General features: G+C 30.6%; 1 protein-coding gene across 1 annotated transcript in view; it reads right to left on the bottom strand.

The window, feature by feature from the left end:
• LOC130440979 (neurobeachin) overlaps positions 1-18,898 on the bottom strand; it is a 747,233-nt gene that overhangs the window by 282,111 nt on the left and 446,224 nt on the right. The window contains exons 11-13 of the mRNA XM_056774400.1: positions 14,421-14,561; positions 4,736-4,881; positions 2,206-2,419 (exon numbers count right to left, since the gene is read on the bottom strand). Of these exons, the coding sequence (XP_056630378.1) occupies positions 2,206-2,419; positions 4,736-4,881; positions 14,421-14,561 (501 nt within the window). The remainder of the gene's footprint in view (positions 1-2,205; positions 2,420-4,735; positions 4,882-14,420; positions 14,562-18,898) is intronic.

The following is an 18,898-nucleotide window of genomic DNA, read 5'->3' as shown; positions in this document are numbered from 1 at the left end:
TTGAGAATAAATAAATTATACTTAAATAATTAAAGTGTCTGAATAATTGAAATAATATAATAATATTGATTGCCAAATTTCCATTTTTCCATCCATCAGTTTGTAAAAACAAGATAATTGATAGCAACTTCTCTAGACCTTTCAAAAAAATGTGTCTTTCTGCTCTACAAACCAGATCACAGCTTTTATTACCTCCTCGTTGGAAGAAAATTTACATTTTAAACTTTTTTTAAGTTGAAAAAAGAGATGATAGTCGGACGGAGCCAAATCTGGTGAATAAGGGGGTGTTCTAGTAATCCAAACCCTAAATCACGAATTTTTTGCATGGCAACATGATATTTGTGTGCAGGGGCGTTGTCCTGTAAGAACAAAACACATTTGGATAGCTTTCCGCGTGTTTTCTCTTCAATTATTTCCCGTAGAGTGGTCAGTAATGTCGAATAGTAATCTCCAGTTATTGTTCTATCCTTATCCAAAAAATAAATCATGATTTCTCCATGGCAATCCCAAAAAACTGAAACAAGAACTTTTCCAGCACATTTTTGGTTACGAAACTTCTTAGGTCTTGGAGAACCAGAGTGTCGCCATTCCATCGATTGTTGCTTTGTTTCTGGATCGTGGAAATGTACCCAAGTCTTATCTATAGTAACAATTCGGTTTAAGAAGTTTATATCGTTTTCAAATCGAGCACAGATTGAACGCGATGCTTCTACCCTTTCACGCTTTTGGTCAACATTCAAACATTTGGGGATCCATTTTGCAGCAATTTTTCTCATGTCCAAATTGACGTGAACTATATGATGAACGGGTTCGTATGAAATATTCAGTGCTTCAGATATCCGTTTTAGCCCAATTAGACAATCTGATAATATCATGTCATGAACTGCATCGATATTTTCAGGGACTGACACAGAAACTGGCTTTCCCGATCGGTCATCATCTTCAATGGAAAATTTATTTCTTTTGAAGCTTGCGGTCCAATTTTCACGGTCGCATACGAAGGACATTTATCACCAAGGGTATTAAGCATATCTTCGTAAATCTGCTTACCTCTTAACCCTTTTAAATACAGGTACTTGATGATTGCTCCATAATTTATTGCGTAATTCTGGTTTACTTTTTTGACGTCAAACTTTACGCTGACACTTCTAATAAGTTATTGTTCGTTACTATGGTAACACAATATTTTGTTTATGCATGGAACTGGTCTAGGCTAACTAGATATCAATACATCCTCGTATATTCACACAGTTAAAATTCGCTGAATATCTTTAAATAGTAAATGAATAAATAAAATCGAAAGACTACAAATTACTACAAACAGAAAATTGTAAATTCAAAAGAATGTTACAATTGAAAGCACTGGAATACAGTTTTAAAGATTCTCAATAAAACTTGTAGCAACTAAGAAACAAATGAAGTAAGGTTAACTGTGATAACGTCATGTACAATATTTATAGAAGCCATAAAATTATGCAGGTTAGTACATATTTAATTAGATTGTTTATCGTTGTAGAGAGAGCGCATGATCTCTTATATGTGTGGAAGAGCTCATGCGCTCGACTTGTATCTTAACAAGCCAATTCTATGTATGGTGCTCTGTTGACAAGATGTATATTTTATATTCTCATTAACAGGCAATAAAGTCTTTTATCACTACTGATTGTTTAATTAAATAAGTATCTTAACAGATAAACATTCATAAAAATATTTTTATTTTAGGGAATCGACTTATTGCCAATTCTCTAGCATGTTTCCTTCAGACTAAAAACGGGTATTAATTTTTAGTTGAGAATACCTTCACAACAGCCATGTAAAATGGCCGTTACCAAAGAGTTAAATTCATAAGGTTCCTATTTCTACTATTTCAAGTCAAGAAATATGTATATGCTCAGTTGGAAGGCACCAATTCAAAGATTTTTGACAGGATTATATCACATCACTAGTTTCAAATAATTTTTTACAGTATTTTCAGAGATTTTGCACAAAATTCAAGTAATTCGACACTACTCGACTGACAACGTGTTTCAAACTCAAAAAATTGTGAAAATTGATTTCGATATACAAAGCTTGGCGGTTATCTATTCCCATTAAAAAGAAATCATTGACCAAACATACAAAATGGTTGAAGAGGATTTCTGGTTGCAGAGCAATAATAGCTCTCAATTAATTCTTTGCATATTTCAAGTATAACAATTAACATACCTGTTTCAACAGTAATTCGCTATTGGCACTTAAACAGGTAACTAGATACTTTGTTAAACTGAGAAATGATCCTAGAACATCTATGGTCAGGTGGTCTCTAGATGATCTCTGCAGTATAAAACTGATTACCAAGAATCCTCGATTTTGTATCATATGCTGCTGAACTGTTGGAGACGTTTCCACCAACTCGCAGATAAAACCCAGTAATTTGGAACTGAAAAAGCAGGTGGATTTATTGACAAACATTTAAAATACTGACATATATAAAAATTAGTATCTATGCTGGTGAAGTAATAAAATCTAGAGAAAAACAAAATTAGTATGAAAGCTTGTTAAAAACTCTATTTTCAAAGAATATTCTTCATGTTTTGACATGTTATCTGGAAGTTGTGGAAGCAATAAATATAATATGATGGAGATTGGGTACAAAGTAGTGAATTTTTCGCATGGAATATTATTATCACGAAAATAGATATCTATAATTCTACACGTCCATTTTTTCTCCGGGTAATAGAATTTGACTATTTGAAATAGTTATGCTGTTATTAATTATGTTTTTATGGAATAAACAAAACTAGTTAATGAAAAAATTCACATGAAATGTCAATATATTGAAACAACATTATTTACAATTCAAGATTTTTGTTGCAAGCTATGATATATTATTGTGATCACCCCCAAAACACTTTTTACTAAGCGAAATCGATTTCAAGCATATAAAAATTTCACAATCCAGTTTTATGAGTATATAAATCATAAACCAATAATAATCAACAAAACAAAAAAACTCGAGAATAAAAACTCATTTCCAGAACTAAACTGACTGAAAACTGAGCATCCTACTTAACAACAACAAAAATAATACAATATCTAATGTAGTTAACTGGTACATAGCTGAATACTAGGATATAAGGAGTGCTAGTAAGGCAGTAGAAAGCTTACAATTTATAACCTCACAACCTTATGGTGCGGAAACTGAATGATGTTTGTTGGGATGAGGCAAAAAGCTCAAAGGGTGATAGTGTCATTATATAATCGATCCCATTAGATTTCCCTTCTCAGCAATGATTTTTTATATTTGTAATGTCTAAATAGTAGTATTTCTAATACATCTGGATGCTTAGTAGTTAAAAACTTGTAACTTATTTATTTTCCGTTTTCATTTCATCATTTCTTCAAGAATTTTTTGTAATTCACATATGTATCTTAAGATGTGCATTTGATTTAATTTTTACTAGTAATCTCCGTATGTACAGAGAACATGTGGAATCATTACTTAAATTTATTGATCATAATTGGCTTAAACTGCTTTTTTTGTTGAAAAAGGAGCTTCTTTTTTTCTTTCTATAAGGTTTTGGTTGCTTATTAATAAAATAATCATATTGATATTCATTCACGAAAATCCGATTTGTGTCTAATTAAAAGAAGTGTAGTATTATTATTAGTGATGGACAGTAATAGTGAAGAAAGTTTAAACCAGAAGATGTTGTTGAATCGGCTATGAATATTCTCCCTGGAAAATCCAGGGAACAATATTTGAAGGAACATAAATTCTTTTATAGAGTGGCGTACTAAAAAAGTGATAAACAGCTTCACAGAAAGAGTGTTACTAGCTTACTTTGAAACTAAACGAACGACTTATTCAAAGCTGAAAGGCACCCTAATGGTAAAAACGACGTAGACATCAGTAAATACTCGAAGCTCATTGTATATGAAGAAATTGTTTCTGTTGCAAGCTCCAGACGATAATTATCTCATGCATAAGGTATGACAGAAAAAATTTTTAATGTAAAATTAGATATTTGTAACATCTTTCAGGTTGATTTAATATTCGGAATCGCAGGAGCTCTGCGGTGGGAGGAATTATATAAAATTAAGTGAAACGATATTAATAATACCGTAAATGTTTTAATTATCACAGTACCTAATACAAAAACTCATGTTCAACGTCGATTTATTGTTTTTGTTGAAATATCTGACAATAGATTAAACTAAACATTTATAAAAAATATAAAAACTAACGACCAACAACTGTCAAAACAGATCATTTCTTTTTCCAGTATAGAAATGGAAAATGCGAGACCCAAGTTGTAGGTATCAATACCTTTTCTAAAATTCCCTCGCTTATCGTAACATATTTGAATTTACCTAATCCAAAAAATTTCACTGGGCATATATTTTAACGCTTTTCGGCGTCTCTATTAACGGATTCCGGTGGTGATATAATTCAACTAAAGAAACACGATGGGTGGAAATCCAACACAGTTGCGGAGGGTCACGTTGACCACTCAATAAAAAACAAAATGGATTCCGCAGTGAAAATTTTAACGGGAACAACTAGTTCGACTTCAAAAGCAACATTGTAAATGTTCACGATTCTACCAACAATCCAATAAGTACTAATACAATTATAGACGATGTTATTTCTTTAAACTCGTTAAATGTTGCCAATTCAAGTACCAATAGTAATGTTTCTTCTTCACTTATATATAATATATACTCAATCAAGTCAGTAATATAATATTCTTACCATAAAGTAGGATCTCTTTTCAAATCTGATGAACCATTAGATTCATAAGGCAGGTCCAGTTGAGAAAATAAAGGAAACAGAACTTGAATTCCACCAACAGAGTTCAAAGTACTATGAATGGAGTGTGTAATCACCGCTTTGACATCCTATAAAATAAAAATTAAGAATTTATTTGAATACTACAGTATCGAAATATTAACACTCACATAGGAATTATATAGGTATAGGTAATATAGGTAACGATCACAAAAAATTAATTTCTGGCTCTTTATTGATTTTAATCGTTACGTTGGTTCAATCTATGGTAATATAAAAAGATGTAAAGTTTGTTTGAATGCGCTAATATCGGGAGATACTGATTCGAATAAAAAATTAGTTTAATGTTGGCGAGTCCAATAGGAGCGGAGCTTCAACGAAAAGTTTCTGAATACGAAGAAACGTTACACAACCATTAAGTAGGAAGTAATTATTTCCTTTAAAAAGTTCACCAAAGCTATATTCTTAGATTGATTCAATATATGATGAACAATTCTAAAATTGTGTATTATATGCGAAGGTGGTATTAAAAGGATGGTGATAATCCCCATCGAAATAAATACGTTATTCATCACAAATCTTTAATATAAAAAAATGCCCTTCGTTATTCCGAGAAACAGTGGTTCTAAGATTTAGTAAAGGTCTATTTCCCCCACAATAAACACGACTATGCCGTTATCATTGGATGCATAATATAAATAAAACTAGAAAAGGAAACTAGTAGATCATTTTATGAAACGATGTAGTCTTGAGCAACAACCGAGAATTGTTACTTCTTTTGCTAGAATTTGTGAAGTTACTACACTTAGTTTTGTTTTGATAAAACAGTAAAAACCGTGGTTGCTTGTATTGTGATCATGATTTAGTTGTTGCCGAAACTAGGTTTCATAATTATTGTAATATGGATGTTATATTTACATACATCGAAATCAGTGATGAACGGCAGTTTACACGCCAAAAGATTAAAAATGTTTTTGAAAATTCGAATGTAGATAACAGAACTATTAAACTATGATTGACAATGGGAAATTCTCCTCAATTTGGGTTTTTGTATTAAATGAAAGTTCACATCAAATAACTATAGATTAAATATAAATTAATTTTTAATTCACTCTCTAAATACCTAAAATAATTATTACAAATGTTGGTTTTTAATCTTTGAAGCGTTTTGTTGCTACAGCACATGTTGGCAACAGCGCTTTAGCATGCCTTCTCCGAGACAGAAACGGAAGATCCCAAAAACACAAACAAGACAGAGAAGGAAATGAAACAGCTGTTTATGGAATACATGTGGTCCTATGCCATAAATAAACTAACTTTTTGTTACGGTTGTTGTTGTTGCGGTTATACAAGTTAGTTTAGTTGTGATTTTTGCGAGTTTATTGTGAATTTTATGACTTATTAGTCGCTGATTTAAATTTTATGACTAGATACAAACATATTATTATTTCATTCCCTCATTGAGAGTAAGTTTAAAAATTAAAGAATGTAAGGTTGATTTTTATACAGTTTGTATTTTCAGGATAAATAATCAATATTTCAATATGAAAAAGCTGTGTTTTGTACCTTCATGTATAAATTCATCGGAAAGTACACCTCATAAATTATTTATATTTGTTCCGAGAAACCCAGTAGTGAGAAAAACTTGGTTTGATGTTGTTGGGCGTACATTAGTAAAAACAACATCATATTGTTGTGAAGATCATTTTAATGTAAGTAATACAACATATTTAATATTGTGTTTATTGAAAATACTATAATTTCAGTTAAAAGAAGTGTTACGTATATGACACTTCACAGTGCCATGTACTAGCTTGAATGTTCTATGGTCATCTGGCAAGTGACAGTTGGGAAGCGGGATCCTTAGATAGTTAGGTTAGAACATATAGAAGATCGAAGTAAAACGTGTTCTCTTTCGTCTTTACCAGCAATTATTGAGTCATCAAAATATATTGGGATATTTAAATCTCCGAAAATTCTTTCATTTACTCGTTGGAAAACTTCTGGACTACATGATAGACCAAAACATAACCTCTTAAAACGATATTTACCGAATGGTGTTATAAATGTGCATAATTTTTGGCTATCTTTGACCAATCCTATGTGATAGAAGGCATCTGACATATCTATCACACTGTAGATACTTTTCCCTCTTAATTTTAAGCCTATTTCTTCTGTTGTTGGTATAGGATGCCTATCTATACAAATATACTTATTTAAATGTATAGGGTCTAAACAGATTCTTAACTTGTCTGAATTAGGTTTTTCGACACAAACTATATTACTTACCCATTCTGAAGGTTCATCGACCTTCTCAATTATATCTTTGTCTACTAACTCATCCAAAGTGTTTTTTAGCTTTCCTTTAATTTTTTCAGCGACTCTTCTGCAATTACTTACAACTGGTTTGTAACCCTCTTTTAATAAAATCCTATATTTAAACGGAACTTTACCAGTACCTTCAAACAACTTTTTATTCTGATTAATGAAATTTTCTTTATGATCTCTTTTATTCTTTAAGTTAACTTCATCCAGCTTGCATATTATATTTAATTTTACACAGGTTTTTAATCCAAGAATAGGTTTGCCTCGTATATCTACAACCAAGAATTTTACATTTTGAATATTATTTTTAATTAAACATTTTAAGATTATACTTCCTACAACTCTGATTTTATTGTCGCCATAGGCTATAATACTGTGCTCTGAATGTATTATGTCATTCTCCCTTTCTAATTTTTTTATATAACTTATTGGAAGCACATTACATTGAGCTCCAGAATCAATCTTAAACTTAATTACACTATTATCAATACATACATTTTCTGTCCATATTTTTTCAAGTTCTGAATTATCATTCTCATAAATGTTGAATACAGTTAGATTATTAATAACAAAATCTTCATCACTCGAATCATTTTCATCAACATTTACATGTTGATTACTATTTATATTTCTATTGTGTCTGTTAAAATATTTACCTTTGTTCTTATTTATCTTACTGTTACTAAAGTTATCTTTTTTATTGTATCCTGTTTTGCATCCTACAGCAAAATGTCCTTCCAGTCCACACTTAGCGCAGTTTTTTCCGAAAGCAAAACACTTGCCACATTTCAAGCAACTGTTCTCTCTTCCGTTATTATTGCCGCTGTCGCTAATACTAGGGTCACCTTGACTGTATCCTCTTCTTCGAATTAAATTCACTTCTTCCTTGTTTAAATCTTTTGCTTGAAGCTTAGTAGCTTCTATTGTTCTACAAGTGCTTTCTGCAGTTTCCAGATTTAAATTATTTATTCCCAATAGTTTTTCTTGCAAATTATGATCTTGGACCCCTAAAATTATTCTATCTCTTATAAGACTATCTTCTTGAGTTCCAAAATTGCACGGTTTAGCTAATAATTTCAAGTCTTTTATAAAATGATCCATGCTTTCTCCCTCTGCCTGATTTCTTGAGAAAAATTTGAAACGATCAAACGTTTCATTATTGCGTGGTTTACAATAATTATCAAAAGCTGCTATGACTTCTTTGTAATTTCCTTTTTGATCTTCTGATAAACTTAATGTGCTGAATACTTCTATAGCCTCCTCACCAGCGGAGTTTAAAAACAAAGCGATTTTGCATTCATCTGACTTTCCACTTAATTCGGTTGCTTTTAAGTAAATTTCGAAATGTTGTTTAAACTTCTCATAATTTTTATGAAGGTTTTGATCAAATACAAGATTTGATGGCGGTTTAAATCCGCTTGAATCCATATTAAAATCTTATTCTCAACTAAAGTTCTGTATTTTATATTTATTAAACTCACTCTTCTTATTAATTCACACCTGACACCATGTTTCAGGTTAGCTTTGATATTATTATTTAAATAAAACACGATTAGTTTGAGAACACGTTTTACTTCGATCTTCTATATGTTCTAACCTAACTATCTAAGGATCCCGCTTCCCAATTCTCAAAACAAGAAGATTCTATAGACTTTTCTTTTTACATGAGAACTGGGATAAGTCCACGTATTAAAACTGGCATCACACCTCATTTATTTCTATAAGATTGTTGCAAAGATTTCAGTTTTTCACAACTTCAACAAAAACAAGAAATATCATCTGAGAGTGAGGAAAATAGTGAACCTGAACATCCATGCATCTCAACTACATCTAAAAATACTAGAGATGAAATGTACTTGGAGACATTGCCATCTACTTCTTCTAGTACTTCTTCATGGTTACAAACTACATTTAGTGAAGAATAATTTAACAGCGATCTAAGTGAACACGAGGAGCAAAATGTAGACTTTAAAAATTTGAGTAAAAAAAGAGAAATCCTTGTGATTGAAATGCACCCTCGATTTTATTTAGGTTTAAGTTTACTATTTAGTGAAAATTATATATATTCATAAGCATATATCAGAAAGAGACATACTAGTAGTTTTGAAAAAGGTTAGATTAAACGATACATTTTTTCGATTAGGTTTGGATTATTGAGATTGTACTTTTATTTTTCCTATTAAACTTACTATATATTGCTGTTTGTTTTTAGGTGTATATACATATTTAACTCTTTTTGAGATAAGTTATGTACAACTAAAAAATGAGAATACAACATTGTGAAACTATTTTATTTATAAATCCTAGTTAACTTTGGAAATATGTATTTTTTCCAGAATAGTAAACTATTTTCAATTAACTCGTTACAATAAATTTCATTACATGTAACATTATGTATATAAATTTTATTATTTGTTTCAAATTCTGGATCTGCAACTGCAAAAATTGCTTTAGTCTTCTTACACATTTTCATTTGCAACTGCATCTGACCCATGTATTTTTCAATAATTTTTCCATCCTTGACAAAATTACTTATACTAGTCAATGGGCATTTCACTTCTAGGACTGCATCACTTAAAATGGCATCAAGCGAGGCTCCAAAGACTGGTAACATATTATTTAAAACAAGTCCACATTTCGTTGTTTCAATTCCACATATATTTTCAATGCATTTTATAACTCTGTCTTCTAATTCTAAGCCTTTCTCCATGGCTTTTGTCTGTACAATTTTTGTAGCACCAAAAATTTTCTCGAGTAAAGAACCTTCTGTTTTACATCGGCTTGCCTCATAATTCTTTGAAGCTGTAATTCGTCCAAATCTTAATTCATACCAGTTTGTATTTTTGGGCTGGTTTCTTGTAGCCTCGGAAGCAAGTGCACAATCATTTGCATCCTTTTTTTTTGAACAGTACTCTAAGAAAAATTCTGGAGTTATGTCTATATCAGCATTTTCTATTTGACAATGAATAAATAGCTGGTGTAACGATAAAGTAGGATACAAAGGACCTTTATCCATATTTAGTAACAAACTATCTATGGATTTTCCTTTATTATGTTCTCTAAAATTACTACAGATGAGTTTTCATCAGTCATTGATGGAACTTTTACCATCTCAGACAATTTCATAAATTTTTTCAGCGAAGCTACTTTCGATAATTCTGATTTCTTCCAATAACATAACTGTTCTGTAGGAGATGGTTCCTCACTTCTCCTATGCAACCAAAATAAAAACGCTATCGCATGTTTACAGCCTCCTTTGGCAGCAGCACAATCCTCACATTCACATTGATTGATTATATTCTCATTTACTATGACATTTACATCATAAGCTTTTGAATGTACTTTATCTTCTGGTGTTATTTTTGCTTTGATCAAACAAATATTATTGTTCCTTTTTAATTGCACATATCCAATTGCAGAATCTCCATATGATTGTCTTGCTAATCTAAAATCAAATTAAAAAAACATTCAGTATATGAAAAAGGTATTTATTTGCAAATAAACTAAAAATAGTAAGTTTATTAAATATTTTAATATGCTATATTAAAAATGATTTCTTACCTCATGTATTTTTTCCACGTGATTCCCCACTTATATAGTTTGCATTTTCAACAAAATAATTTACTATCATTTCTGAAGTAACGCGGGGTAAATTGCTTGAATCAGCTTTAATAAAATCAGTTCAAACCTTAGCCATTTTCACACTATTACACAACTATTTTCAATCTTCCACTTTGATAACTACAAAATTCATCAACAAATATGTAAACAAAAATTTGAGGTTATATTTATATATGTTTATTAAAATACAGGGCTTGCTTTCTTTCTTTGTCGTTTTAAAAGTAACAGAGAAGGAAAGACAAAGTAAATAATCAGATTACAGATATAATCACGTCTACCTACGTTATTCAACCAATTAGAATTGAGAACAAGTATCACACCCATGCGAGGTTGCCAAATATTGAACTAGAAACAAAAAGCTTTAAAAATTAAATGTCCAATCTTTTTTATCAAATTTAACAGGGTAGACATTTCTTTTTAAAAAAAGTACCTGATATGTGTCGTCTAAAATTCGTTGAACTTTCATTATTTGTAATAACTTAACATGACTTTGGTTATAGGAGAATTCCCCATTATCATATTTAAATCAAACTTGGAGTGAAAAACAATTCAATGACAAATGCGATTTAAGCTCGAAGCTTCGGTAATAATCAAAAGATATTTAATCAATTCTAGAAGAAAGAAATCGAACGACAAAGCCATTATTCTATCAACATTGAATAAATAGATCATTTAGTAGCCCTACTGGAAAAACGCATAATAGGTAGCATGCAAACATGTGCATATTATGTGGTATAGATTAGTAAATTTTGAAATTATTTAAATATATAAATAAAATATTTGTTTTATAGGAAATTTTTTTGCATACATACGGTAGCAATTTGATTATAAAATCCCTAACTTTAATGTAGAAATACTTAGAAATGCTGGGGTGAATGTATATTTTGATATACTCGTTTGGAATACAGAGCTTGATTGTGATTTTATATGCTTCCCCATTAGTCTCCAATTTTTTCTTGCCCAGGATATAATTGTATTGAACTTATTTGCATCACTACTTCTAAATTATTTGTAAACGTGACTATTTAGCTCGATTTAATTTTGGTGTTATATACCAGACATTGAAGACATCCAATTAAAACTCTCTGGTTTCAATTATAAAATATCTAGTTTACATCCATATTAATAAATTTTGATTAGAGTTTGAATATTAATATTTTATTTTGTGTTAACATGAATATAATTTTCAGGCTATTTCTTGAATTTTGAAATATAAAATTTGGAAGATTTCGGCAGTAATTGTTGTTTTATGTTGTTTTAATTTTTATCTACGAGTCACAATTTGGCTAGGCCAAACCTGGAGGGAATAAGATAAAAGTAGAATTTTCAAATAAATCAATAGTGCTATAATTCACACCAAGTTCGTGTTCTCAGTTTTATCTTAATTCGACTGAAATAATCAATCAAAGTCGACATAAGGCAGACATTTTTTATACCTTCCTTATGTGGTGTTTTGAGAGATATTTTCTCTTCATTACGTTTATTAATCATTTTGTCGCAGTTTACGATGTTATTTTATAATAATAAGAACTGATAACAAAAAATAAGAGAGGAAACCGAAAGAATTGTGTGTCTTTTTATATCATCCCAACATTTGTCTAATTTTCCCTACTGTTGAGGTTTACGATGGAAATAGGTTAACTAAAAACGATTTTCAAGCTCATCATTAAAAATTTTTCACGGATTTAGGCCTCTTCAACTATCAACAAAGCAAAAAGGAAATTCATTTATATTCGTAACACTAACGATCATAAGCTCGAGGTAAATCTAATTTAAATTAAGAAATATAATCTCATTAACTACAGGAAATATTAAGTTACCTTGTTGACTTCAATTTTCTTGGAGATCTTTTTGTAGAGCCGTGCTTTAAAACTAACTTAATTCTTATTTTTCACCGTCGGCGTCGCTTTTATATTGCGAACAAAAAGCTTTCTTGCCAAATAAATTAGATTTCACGAATGGGCAAAAAGAAGCATGAAAATGAAATTCACTAGGTAATCAATTATACATATACCATTAGGATATATAGGGGTTGAACCGCGTTAGAATTTCGAAAATTCTCGATGTTTCGGCTCCCACTTTGGAGCCATTATCAAGAGAAGGGTGATTATTCGTTCATTGGTAAGAAGTGATCCGATTCCGTGGTCTCAATCTGTCTATTTTTTCGGTTAATTCTAAGTCCTCAATCTGCCTACTCCTTGGAATCTCACCGAGAAAATGGGAAGCATCAAGAACATTGGAGGAAGTCGCCTGGACCTTGTGATTATAGGGGACCTGTTGGCGGGGTTTGTGGTTTTGGCACGCGTGTGAAGTATATTATTGGCGGCAGGGGTAATGAATGTGCGGAGATCGGCTTCTCGGAGGGTGTTAGAGGAAGAGTTGTTGGCCGGAGTGGTATTGGAGTGAAGTGGATGAATGTGTTTCCAAGCTAACGGCAAAATCAGGCTGTCGTCCTTTGTGTTCAGACAGTTTGGATGTTTGTCTACTTCGATAAAAAGTTCTTTTGTAATATATTTTAAATTTGAAATTTCCACCCAAAATTGAAAATTTGGGAACTGTGTATAAATCTCTTTCTGGTTTAGGATCCTCAATCAGATGATGAGTGATCTACCTGAACTCAGATAATAGTTTCCGAAAAGTCCTAAATATAGACTGAATATATATATATATATATATATATATATATATATATATATATATATATATATATATATATATATATATATATAATAAAAATAAAATACAATAAAATTTGAAACACATAATTTGTCGCTTAATTTCTGACATCACTGCTAACTTCGAATAGAGTGAAATATTCAAAAATATCAAATTGAATTGAGGCAGCTCATGAATAACATAATGACATTACGTTATTCATGATTAATCGCTGTGTAGATTGGACAATATTGATTATATTGCTTCCATCCTTACTCTATAGAAATTGTTTAATAGGCTCTTGAACAGAGTCATTCTTAAATATTTGTCAATTATTTGAATTTTGATAACTACTGATTACTGATCGAAATAATATCACCATCAATATGAAAGACACTCCAATTTTACTTCATTCTTTTTTCCTCATTTTCTTATTAATTATGCAAAGCAACAGTTTCAATGCATATGATAAACATCTCCAATCCATATAAATTATTTTTTTTTCTAGTGAATCTATTTCTCGTTACATTCTTTAAAATTACTCTCATAGGTATTGGTACAGCTTGACTGCCCGCGGATAGTTCGTTTGGGTAAACCTATAAACGCTTTTTGTTTAAATTAGACAATTACTGTATAATGAGGTGCTGTTACTTAACTGTGAGTAAAATCAGAGCTAACAAATGATTAGATATGACTAATTTTATGTATAACGTATGTAGGTATCCAAATTACGATAAAAATCCAAGATTTTAAATGAGAGCTTTAGGAAGAAATATATTATAATTCCATAAAATTTTGTCAAAACTGAATGCCTACAGTATAAAATTGTTAATCACATATATGTAGATAAATTTTATGTTATTACTGATACTTATATATTTTTGTGAATTTGTGAATACAAATTAACCAATGAAACTAATATCGCAAAATTCGTGTCTACTTGTATTATTTTTGATTTATCTAACATAAAAATACACACAAATTAGTTCATTGTAAAAATATATAACTTATTTTTTCGAACTAAAATGAAATATATTTTATCACTTACTTGCAACATGAGTGCGTGTGGTGTATGTACGAAGTAAGATATATTTCCTCTGGGAGCCGATTGCAGACAAAGTTGAGTATCTGTTGCCACGGGGTTGTACATGAAGACAATAGCACTTGACAACTTGCCATCATAGAGAACCTGTTAGTGAATTATTATGTTAAATATTAAGTTTATTCAAAAAACATTTGAAATAATTGCAATCGTGAATTTACCATTTACACACGAGACTACGCGATACTAAATTGAAATTGATTCGATTTAATAACAACAATCACTTCTATTGTTTTGATTATTTATTCACTCAATAATGAAATACGTCTTAGAGAGCACTAAATTGAGGCACTTATTATAGTGGTGGAGAAGCTTCTACGGCTCCTCGTCGTCCTCAAACTGTTACATAGTTTTTGGAAATGAGCAGTGCAAGATCGGGAGGAGGAGAGACATTCCGTATATTTTACACACTTGCCGATGAATATTTTTAGATTTTAGGTTTTTCCTTCCAAAACCATATCACACATCGCACCTCACATCTGTTAAGATATTGCGCATACAGTTATTATATATGGATAAGCACGCCAATAGGTGTCAAAAATATACTGTGTTTCAATTATTTATTCCAGAAATCGAGTTTTATGACTTTTTACTTCAAATTTTTACTTATAGCTCATATTGATTCAAGTTTTTATTTCTCTTCGATACCTCTTTATTTGGAATTAATTTCCATTTATTCTATGAAGAAAGATATATTCTTGATACACTCCTTATTCTCATATCCATGTCTACCCGCTGATCTATATTTCTCTTTTCAAGTACTTCAAGTTCTATACGTTAATCTGTTTTAGTTTTGATCTTGAGTGGTAAGCTCCATCTCAAAGAGATCAATTGACCAATTTTTTTCAATCTTCTAAGTTTTAGGATTCTAGGTGAAGCTAAAGAAATACATTGAAGTAAGTTACGTCCATTTTAATATCATATTTTGGAGCCAGATCTGCTTTTGTGTATATACAGCTTGGGGTCGTTGTGTAGTGCTTCATACGTTTATGTACATTAGAAGCTTGTTTTCAATAGTAGTTTGAATTTCCTCTTGTTAAGTACTTAGTATAGTTCTCTCTCTTGTATGTAGATTTGTTTACTTTATTATGTTATTATTACTATTATGTTCTTTCCATGCGGGTTGATTTTTATTTTACTATAACGGAACCATGCGATATTGTTGAGTCCCCATATAACTTTGAAAGCATCGTATACGGTATTGAAAGTGGCGAATAGAAAACACTGCTTTGAGGGATACCAGCTTTTATTAAATTGTTTTGTATATATTATTTAGATTGTGGTAGTTTCAACTATTCTGTTCAAAAATATTTTTTAATTTTTGTCGCTGTGAACTTTATTTTGATTCTATTTTTTTGCAAACATTTACTTCTAATGGAAAAGCTCTTAATATCCATTATAAGTTTCTGAGTATTCTGTCGAATGCATTTATTACACCAATGAAAGTGGTATAAATATTTCTGTGTGATCATTTCATTCCATAGTGCGACTTATTAAATCTAGTAAATATTTTACAGTATGTATCCTTTTTTATCTATTTTGAGAGTTATCTAATTGAGATACATCGTTTCTCTGTCTAGTAAGGACTCTCAAATACTATTACTAGTGTTATTCTCCTACATTGAGCGCAATTCATTCTTTTCAATTGGGAGAATGATGCCGACTACCTTCTTTGAACCGTTTAATTTCATTGTCCCACTCTTCTAACATATTCCGTTCATTTACTCTTTTGTTCAACATTTCTTCTGTAATCTGATTTAAGCAGACGACTATATTTTATGGGTAATTTGAAGTGATGAAAGATCTTTTTTGAAAAGAATGATTAACACGGAAACCTGAAATCTAGGAAGACATAAATGTGTTTCACAGAATTTTCTAAGGCCTAATTCGTTATTGTTATTGAGATGCATCTATATAATGAATAGTTTTTTATTGGGAACGTGGCAATGAAGCACCAAAGTGGACTAACTTTAATATATTTTCTGAGCTTTCGAATACTTAAGATTTTGTCGGTGTTTTGAGTTGTATTAATTCTGTTGAATATTCTAAATTCATAGGTTCAAAAATTCAATATTCAATTTGACGTTGATAGAAACAATTTTTAAAAGTTTGATGAAAATCTGACGTTTCGACTTAACTTCAGTCTTTATCAAAATATGATATTGACGCTGACAATTTACGTATTTATATTAATCACTAGATCGCCTACATCATGAGTAACAAAATAAGAATAAAATCAAAATAGAAATTTATTCTAATGAGAAAAATTAATTTTTCCCTAATTTTTACATCTCAAATATGGAGCAGTAATCAATTAATTTATATGTAGTTTTATAGAATTTTAAAAATAGAGCTATAAATTTTACTTGAATTATTTAGGTCTTTTTTATAATTTATAGCTTTTTGTGTGAACCATTTCTAAACATTCTCTTTTTCGTGTAGTAGATTCCGTTTCAAGAATTTTTTAATCTTTATAATTGAATTTGTGTTTTTGACATTTCATGGTTCGTTAATATCTCGCCTGCAGATGCCCAGAACGTCAATTTATAGGAGAAGTGCAAGCCTGTGGAATCAGCTTCCAATGCACGTCTTTCCCGATCAGTACAACCTAGAGAAGTTTAAGATCGTTATCCAGAATCACCTCCACATGATAAGAATCTCTCGAATTATTCGAGTGTAGTAGGGTTTACCTTCTTGAGCTTGCTTTTCATATAAAAAAATAAGGTTTCATATACCTAAGCTTTGTTGTTCGTAGATATTCCACTTAACCCAATGATATGATATACCCTAATAAAAAAATCGATAGAAGTTAGATCTGGCTGAATAACTGCAAGGACTTTCCGTTCCTATCATCCATAGGTACCATCTTTGCTGTGAGTTTTAGAGTAATATACTTCAAGAAATCCAAAACACATATTTTAAGAATCATAGACAGTGTTTTCAATTTGAACATTCTTCTTCCACGACTCGATAAAGAGCTAGTCTATTCTATGGTGTAACCTATTGCTCTATAAATAATGCTGCTGAATATGATAGCAGCACTTTTTCAGTTGATGGTAACTATCACCATCTTCTTCTACACAATATTTTCAAGGCATTCTCATAAGGTTTAAATACCAGTTCTTTCTCTTTTTATTTTCAATTTCACTTCGAAGAAATCTATCATTATCTATCGTTAAAATTATACCTAGTAAAAACTGAAATGAAGTAGCTGAACTAAATAATATTGTAGATAGAATGACAGCAAACTTGTATTCATTTAAATTGGACGGATTACGTTGGATTGTAATATAAATCCTGGGAATATGAAACCTTATTCAAAGCTAGTTTTATTTAAAAAATCGTATGTTTAATATGTTCAACTACTTTTAAGACAAATTTATGACCATAAATAACTAGTTTAACACTATGTATCATCACCAGATGTTAACAGGGTCAAACCTATTTCTCTGTGGGAATCTAAAGATATCTAAATAACTATTTGCAACTATCAGAAAAATTGGTGGGTCATGCAATGTTTATTTCTTGTTTTACTAGTGAATAATTAAAGTATATGTGTGATATTAAAACCGTTTAATTGACATAATTTTGAAAGTATCAGAAATTTTTTAGTCTATAAATTGGAAGTTTTCAACAAATTCTCAATTCAACAGAGGAAAATATCAAGAGATAATAGAATTGGTTATAAAAGCAGCACAACAACGCATGGAAGTTGACATATAGATTTGGGGAAGCGTCAAAACTTTGAATGGAAAGTTAGAAACCTTGATTTCGTGGACTTTGTAGATAAACAAAGTTTCATACCCCGATGCCTTACAAATTAATATGAGGTATAGGGTTGTTTTAACGAAGAAGTAAATTTATAACACACCTGGGTTTTAAGCTCCGTTCATCAACAGGTATCTATCAATTTCACTTTAATCGTGCGCTACTTTTTTGCTCATCCAATTTATAGTCCAACGATTATTTTAAATAAATAGAAAGGTATTTATTTAAACGTATTTTTCATTGCGCTTGTTGTTAAAGATTGATCTGTTTAAACCTTTCAAAATTCACAATTTTTTGTTATTAATACAAGCAGTGTGTTAGCATAAATTATTTTGCAAAATCCAATTTAAACTGCCGTAGCTGGATAATTACTGAATACTGAATATGCAAATGTGAACATGGTTGCGTTCGTATAGACAAGCTGTTCTTCAAGCATCCCTGTACTCCTGTATCCTCAAACGAATCAATAGTATATGAATGAGTTCAACAGAATAAACGAAAAATAAATTTTGCTAAACTATATTGATACAGTAATTAATAAATGAAAATTTATGAAATGAAAACAAGGCAAATTTCAAAATTGTAGGATAACCTAGGATGTCATTCGCAACACCAAAAGATAATTCAACATTCTAATTTGCGTTACATGCTCGATA

The sequence above is a fragment of the Diorhabda sublineata genome, chromosome 3 (genome assembly GCF_026230105.1).
Source record: "Diorhabda sublineata isolate icDioSubl1.1 chromosome 3, icDioSubl1.1, whole genome shotgun sequence".
In the NCBI taxonomy this organism is placed as follows: Eukaryota; Metazoa; Arthropoda; class Insecta; order Coleoptera; family Chrysomelidae; genus Diorhabda; species Diorhabda sublineata.
The sequence above is the reverse complement of the archived record's forward strand: the minus strand, read 5'-3'. Positions and strand labels throughout refer to the sequence as shown.